The sequence below is a fragment of the Chlorocebus sabaeus genome, chromosome 2 (assembly GCF_047675955.1).
Source record: "Chlorocebus sabaeus isolate Y175 chromosome 2, mChlSab1.0.hap1, whole genome shotgun sequence".
In the NCBI taxonomy this organism is placed as follows: domain Eukaryota; kingdom Metazoa; phylum Chordata; class Mammalia; order Primates; family Cercopithecidae; genus Chlorocebus; species Chlorocebus sabaeus.
The window spans coordinates 15561292-15568757 of record NC_132905.1 but is presented as its reverse complement, the minus strand read 5'-3'; the positions used below and the strand labels follow the sequence as shown (position 1 = coordinate 15568757).

At 55.8% G+C, this 7466-nt stretch overlaps 1 protein-coding gene across 3 annotated transcripts in view; it reads right to left on the bottom strand.

Moving 5' to 3' along the window:
* Positions 1 to 262: 262 nt before the first annotated feature.
* PREX1 (phosphatidylinositol-3,4,5-trisphosphate dependent Rac exchange factor 1) overlaps positions 263 to 7466 on the bottom strand; it is a 203288-nt gene continuing 196084 nt past the window's right edge. For all 3 annotated transcript variants that reach the window (XM_008014635.3, XM_008014628.3, XM_073006013.1), the window contains 5 exons: positions 6969 to 7035; positions 5681 to 5853; positions 4115 to 4217; positions 3792 to 3859; positions 263 to 1920 (listed from right to left, as the gene is read on the bottom strand). In XM_008014635.3, the coding sequence (XP_008012826.3) occupies positions 1878 to 1920; positions 3792 to 3859; positions 4115 to 4217; positions 5681 to 5853; positions 6969 to 7035 (454 nt within the window). In that variant the 3' untranslated portion in view covers positions 263 to 1877. The remainder of the gene's footprint in view (positions 1921 to 3791; positions 3860 to 4114; positions 4218 to 5680; positions 5854 to 6968; positions 7036 to 7466) is intronic.

The window sequence follows — 7466 nt, the reverse complement described above, 5'->3', positions numbered from 1 at the left end:
CCTGGGTCGCAGGCAATCTGTGCAACCTCGGGTAGTCCTCAGCAATCACCCCACAAGAGAAGCTGTGTCGCCCCATTATCAAGGAGGGAACTGAGGCACGAAGTGAAAACATCATTGACTTCGGGGTCGCTCGTTCAAGGCCCCTGAGACAGAGATGAGCACTGTGCTCTGTGAGGCTTTCAAAGCACAAGCTCATCCCCCAGTGACCCTGGACGCACCCGCCCCATGCCACCCACCGCAGATGAAGCAGATCACAGCATCGTTCATTGTATTATAAACTGACTTTTAATAATAATAAAAAATCTATCATGAATTTAACGAGAAGAATCTGTACATTTTAAAGTAAACCAGTGCACAATGCGCTGGCCCGGGGCCCTCCCCCATTTCCCGCAGCGGGGCCAAAGCTGGTCCTCCTTTGTCTCTGATGCAAGTACAGTGACAAGGTCCCGTATGCTGCAGCAAGAGGGGGAAGCGCGCCCTGGAGGGCAGGAGGCTCGGATGCCGACGTCAAGGGCTTCAGGCTCCCTGGCCTGGGGGCAGCAGGGAGCCCCCATCTGATCTCACCACCTGCCAGGGGTGACAGGTGTCCCCTCCCTTCCTCCCCAGCTGTGACCTTTCCCTGAAGGCATATGGAAGCTGGGGAACAAACTGCCAAGGAGGCCCCATGTGGGTCCCTCCTACCCGGTGGGCAGAGTGGCTTCTTGCGCTCTGGCTGGTGATGTCCCAATCGCCCTGCTCGGAGAAGTTAACATCAAGAAAATAAATCACAGAAGCCACTGCCCGGTGTTTCCCAGCGGCCCTCTACCTGTATGACATGGCACCTCAGGTGGGGCTCAGTCCCCTCCGGCTCCAACCCTGGCCGGCCACCTCTCAGGCCCTTGTAGCCAGTCACTCAAAGAGAGCGAGTTCTAACACCGGGAAACCGCTGGAGAACGGAGGGTGGGGGAAGGAATCACAGTCCATACCTAAAACGCCACCTTACAACCCTAATATTAACAAACAGGAAACACTGACACCTTTCAATTTTTCAATAATTTAGTTTTTCTTTTTTGCTCTTTTTTTAGTAGAGGTGGGAACAGTTATCAATACTACCTTCTCTTGGTCCCCTGTTAAGACAATATGCTTTTCTTTGAAATTTAAAATGTCAAATATATAATCACACAGCTTTAGAAAAAACAAATCTTGACAACACCAACAACAAAAAAAATCCCAAAATAAACCAGAGATTTCACGCCATATAAATAAAGTCAGAGCAAATCTGGTGCCCAGGGCTGGTGGCCCCAGTTCCAGGGGCGGTGATGTCCAGAGCTGGTGTGGTTCTCGGGGATCCTCTGGTAACAGGCGTGATGGAGGCCCCGTCTCTCCTTTCCCAACAGAGCCAAGTCTTTTCCGAGTCCACCAAGCAGATTAGTACAGGGTTAGGGTGCACCTGGAAGCTAAGATGAGGAGGAGACACGTGTGGTCACCTGGAATGTGGACTGTGAAGGAAACCGGGGTTGCAAAAGTGCAGGCGGAACCATCCCGAGGGAGCCGGGGGGCCCATGTGGACTCCATGACGTTCCCTTGGGTTCTGGGGACGCAGGAGCAGAAGCCCAGGCACCAGCTGCTCCCATCAGCTCCATGGGTCTCCAGCACCCCTCCAGCTTCTGACAGGCATGTGGAGAATGGGCCGGCCCAGGGCCAATCAGCCAGCTCGTCGTCACAGAGAGGGTGGCCAGGCTTGTCCTGGAAGGAGCCGGTGGAGGACGCTGGGCAGGTCCCGGAACGGGCAGCCACGGAAGCCTTGGGCCATCTCTGGAGAAGGCCGGCGCTGCCCTACTGTGTCCTCCCAAATCCCAGCTCCAGAGGCCGCGGCCCAGCGTGGGGCATTTGGGCGTTCAGAGGTCCCCGTCCACCGGCGGCTGGCAGAGGCGGTAGAGGCTGGGGATGGAGGCAAAGACAATGAGGAGAGGCCGGGGCGGGCCAGGACCTATTTGTATTATTTCCATTTTTACTTGGATATGTAATTCATGCCCAGAAACACAACCTCACAGGTGTATAAAAGACGCAGAGAAAAATATCTATATCGCCTACGCCTTTTGCCGGCTGCCAGGCCCCTCTCCACAGGCAGTCTCTGCCCACTCAGAGACTGGCATTTACAAATGAAGATGTGTCTACATGTGCACCTGTGCGTTCAGCTACGTGGGGCTGGGGCGCACATTCCACACTACTGGGGGCCAGCTGGCCACAGCACTCTACCCCTTACGCTGTTTCACTTGATCTATCCTGGGAACCTCTGTATGCAGAGATGGTTCTGAAGCCGGGGGACCAGACAGGAGGCTGCGTGGTGTCCAGGCAAGCAGACCGCAATGCTGCACATGTGGTCTCATGTGGTCAGAGTTCGGGCTCCAGGCCCGGACTGCCTGGGTTCAGAATCCCAGCTTTGCCATTTACTAGCTGTGTGACGTTGGACAAGATACTTAACCTCTCTGTGCCTCAGCATCCCCACTTGCCAAGTGGGGATGACAGCCAGACTTGGCTCACAGGACGGCTGTTTGGATTAATGAGTCCACAGAGGGGAAGCGATTGGACAGTGCCTGGCACAGAGCAAAGGCCATGAAGGTATTGAAAGGGATCATGTGCCACTCGTGAGACATAACAAGGTGTGTGTGGAGCCCCCAGCGCCACAGCACGGCAGTGACTCGTCACCACTGGCAGCAGGTGTTGCCGGCACTCTGTAGTTACGTAAGACTTTGCTGCTGGGGAAAGCTGCCTGAAGGGTCCACGGAACTGTGGACTATTTTTACAACTTCTTGGGAGTCACATTATTTCAAAACAGGAGTTATTTAAAACTTGTGGGCAGATGACGACAGCAAACTAGGGCTGTGGAGACAGAGAGAGGATCAGACGGAAACGACTTCATGATCCTAAAGGGCCTGCACGTGGCACCAAGAGGAAGACGGAAAACCACGTCAAGAGAGAGCAGGATGGGAGGACAGGAGGAAACAGCACTCCCAGTGCCAAAGACGGCAGGAACAGAGAGCATCCCTGCAAATCAGGCACCGCAGGCCCGGGCCCAGTAGAGGTGGGAACAGTTATCAATACTACCTTTAAATTTTCAATAATTTAGTTTTTCTTTTTTGCTCTTTTTTTAGTAGAGGTGGGAACAGTTATCAATACTACCTTCTCTTGGTCCCCTGTTAAGACAATATGCTTTTCTTTGAAATTTAAAATGTCAAATATATAATCACACAGCTTTAGAAAAAACAAATCTTGACAACACCAACAACAAAAAAATCCCAAAATAAACCAGAGATTTCACGCCATATAAATAAAGTCAGAGCAAATCAGTTCAGTTCGCATTTCTGTAAATGACTAAAAGGTTAGCTTAGGTTGGATCAGCTAAAATCACAGCATTCTTAATTCCACCCCAGGTTAAAGCAAGCTGCTCAGGGGTCAGGGACTCAGGGTGGGGGCACAGGGCATAGGACACAGGGTAGAGGGCACGGGGCCGGGGCTCAGGGCTGACGGGGCATGGGGCTGAGGGCACAGTGGCAGTGAGGTGGGAGGATGGCACAGAGCCACCGCCCATGGCACACCTGGGGGCCTTGCTCATCTTCCCGGTGGAAGCAGGAGCTCCTTCAGGAGGTGACGTAGTTGTGTCTATTGCTCCTCAAAGAGGTTCCCCATAAATGAGAGGGGAAGCCCCATCTGAGCATTAGGGGTTAGGCCAGGAACATGATGCCAAACCCAGGTCTGGGTCCTGGCCAGCTGGGAGAGGACACGAAGGGGCAGACGAGGCAGCCACTCACCGCGGAGCACCCTGGGGCATCTGGTCCTTGACTCGCAGGTTTTTGGCCAGGATCTCCACCCTCGGGCCCTGGAAGAAGGAACCATCAGGCCAGGGCCTCTGCAGGTTCACGACACGTGAGGAAGCACACTGCGGGGTGGGGCTGGGGCCCAGAAGCCCAAGGACCCAGAAGCTAAAATCCTTGCTCCCCTCCAGATTCAGAGAAGGCTCAGGTCTGGGGCTGGTGGCTACAGTCCCAAGATAGCCCCTCATCCCACCCTGGCTGCAAGCATGCCACGCCCTCAGTGTAGGGTGCTGGGGGACCCTGTGGCCAAGTGGTCTCACCTGCTTCCGCATGATGTCCGTGGCCTGCATGATGCACTTGGGCAGCAGCCCATGGCTCCGTGCCAAGATGGCCGCCTGCTCCAGGGACACGCTCAGGGTGCTCCTGCAGTGGGGGAAGGAAGACAGCAGGGGAGGGGGGACAGTGGTGGGAGGAGGACAGTGGGAGTCAGAGGACAGTGGGGGAGAGCTGGGGCAACTTCCCGTCCCTCCGAGGCCTCCCAGACCCAGTCCTGACCATCACGCCAGCACCTCTTCCTGCTGTCCCTCCCCGCTTGCTCCCCCTCCTCCAGGCAGCGGCCACCCTCACTCACAGGTGCTCTGGTGCTTCCCTGTCTACAAAAGCTCTGTTGAGTTCCCTGTGACTCTCCCAGTGCCTCGCTCAGAGGAGAATTTTGTAAGTATCTGCTGAGTGAATGGGGGACTCCCTGGAAGCCTCACGACTTGCCAGCTCAGTGGGGTTTGAGATGGACACATTGATTCACACCTCTCTGGGTTTCTCAACAGTTCTAGAAAGTGGATTATATAGCAAGACCTCTGGGATTCCAATCCTGTCCCTCCATGTAACTCCTCCATGACCCTGGGTAGATTAAGTTAACCTCAGTTTCCCTATAAGGTAACTATGAAATAGGGAGCACGGTGGTGCACAGAGGACCCTGGCCCAGCTGGAGGGGCTGTCCTGGGAACCACAGGAAGCTCAGCAGCATCCTGGCCTCCCCCTACCAGAGGCCAGGAGCTCCTCCCTCCTCCAAGTTGTGACAACCAAAACTGTGTCCAGAGGTTGCCAAATGTTCCCTGGGGGTAAAACGGCTCCTAGGTGAGATCCCCTAAAATAGGCCCTGCTACGGCACAGGTAGAGAAAGATGGGAAGGAGTTAATCTGCATGGAACATCAACAGGAGGCAGGGAGCACTGGCCCCAAGAAACAGTTATTCAGCAAATGTTTCTTGAGCATCTGCCTCAGGCCAGGCACTGCTCTAGGCCCTGAGGAACAGCAGAGAACAAAAGGGGCCCCTGCCCTCCCAGATCCGGCCCTGCCCTGAGGGAACCAGGGAGGAAATGAATACACCAATGAAGGGTGCTGTCTGCAGGGGGTGAGGGCTGCAGAGGAAGAGAGGGTTGGGAGGGCACTGGGTGGGAAGCGGGCACGGTTTGTAACGGGAGGTCAGGAAGAACTCTGGAGAAAGTGACCTCTTCCTCCCTGGGATGGGCAGTGGGGACAAAGAATGGAGGTAGGAGGTAGGGGAGCCTCCAGTCAGGCCATTGCTATTGTTAATATTGAACAAGGCTTCTGGCGGGACCACAGGGCACAGCTGTCATGCACATTCCCCACGGCGTTAGAGCAGCAGGTGGCTCCACGGCCCTGCTAGGACCACCTGCTGCTGCCATCCCATTTCACAGACAGACAAACTGAGATGCAGACAGAGCCAAGGCCTTGTCCGGGCTCCACAGGCAATGGCAGAACCAGGATTGGAACCCAGCCTTCCTGCCTCCTTGCCACAGGCCCCCAAACTGATCAGAAGCTGGGCCAGCCCCTCCCCACACCCCGACTCAGTGGGCAGCAGCTCACCTCTGCATGCCCGTGCCACACATGACCATCTGGCAGGCCCCCAAGCGGTAGCAGAGCTCCGAGGAGATGGGGATGAGGCCGGCGCCCACGCTGCCAGCGGCACCAGGCTTCGGGTGGACAAAGGACTTCATGAGGCGACAGAGCTCGTCCAGGGCATTGATGGGGCGGATGAGCTGTGGGGGCACCACACAGGCCCGGGGAGTTGGAGGAGGTCCCCACAGCCCCTCAGCCCCCACCCAGCCCTCCTCCCCACCGTCTCCTTCTAATGTAGCTGTTCCTGCAGCTGCCTCCCAGCTCCCCCTCTGGGGATGACAATGCAATTCAATCTTCTATAACCTCTGCTCAAGAACCCTCTGTGGCTCCCCACTGCACTGCAAGCTGGCAGTCCGTGTTCACCATCTATTTCAGGCCTCGCCTTCCCACTAACTCTCTTCAGCTGCCCAGGTGTGTCCCCAGCAAAACCTGAAGAAAGTGTCCTCTCCCAGCCCATCAAGACCAACACAAATGCTCCCTCTCCAGGAAGAGCCTTCCCTTCTGCCCCAGCATCCCCGGACCCCCACGTGCAAGTGGTGGTTCACTAATGAGCTGTGCTGTGGGGACATGTGGGGACATTCCGCCAGCCAGAGTGTTAAGTCCCAAATGGCTGTGCCCACCCTCCTCCCAGAGCCCCCAGCTCACAGCCCCAATCCAAGGCAGCACCCCAAAATCATCAGCACATTCGAGGCCTGCCCAAACCTAGAAAACCACGAGGCCAAAAGACACGCGCTGAGGGTCAGAGGCAAGGAGCCCAAGGAGCCGAACTATCAAGGCCCCTCAGAGGGAGCTGCTCCGGGCTTGGGCCAACAGGGACATACGGCAACATGGTCCCCAACAGCCAGATCTTCCCATTCCTCCAGCAAATCTGGAAGCCTCCGTTTTTATGGGAAATCTTTTGATTTCTAAAGGTTGACAGCAAATTTGAAACACACAAAACGAAAAGAATGCCATACAAGTTACATCTGTCATGAGGTCCAGGCTCCAGCCTCAGAGAAATGCTGTGGTTAATAAGGGAGACTGGAATGGCAGAGATGGGCGGGTGCCAGCAAAAATAAATCACCCCAGGAAGTTGGGGAATGACGAGGAAGCTATCACGGAAGACTTCCTGGAGGAGGAGAGACTGCAGGGTCTCAAGGGCTTCTGGGCTAGAATCTGCTGGGGCACAACCCTGGGCCTGTCGGCTGAGTCCTGACTCCTAAGCACCTCACCCTGCCCAAGCTCCCTGCAGCGGAAGGAGGGCAGGTGGACATACCTGGTCTATCTTTACCGCTGTGGTGCTGGCATCCGTGGGCAGATTAGACCGCTCCAGGTAAAATGCCCTGTGAGAGAAAGACAGGGATGAGGCGGGGGCCACCACACCCACCATCGTCCTGCCCCTACCCGGGTCCCAACTCCTGCAGCCACTGTGACTCCACCCTCTGCCGACCCTCAGAAGGAAATCCCTGAGAGCACCTGTAGACTTTGTTCACCCATAGGCACCTGTTCCCACAACAGCCGGGGGGAAAGAGGGGCCTCCCAGGCACTCCTCCAATGCCACCCCTCCCTGCCTGCCCGTCCCCAGCAGCCCCCAGCCCTCTGCTCCTCAGGCCCTGGTCCTGCTTTTTCTCTCTTCTGAGCATCTCACACCACTTGGTGCCTCATGGCTCTGGGCTTACTGGTTTATCGTTCGTTTCCCCCTCCAGACCAGGGGTCAGCGAACCTCTTCTGTGAAGAGCCCAACGGTAAATATTTTAGGCTTTGTGAACAAGAG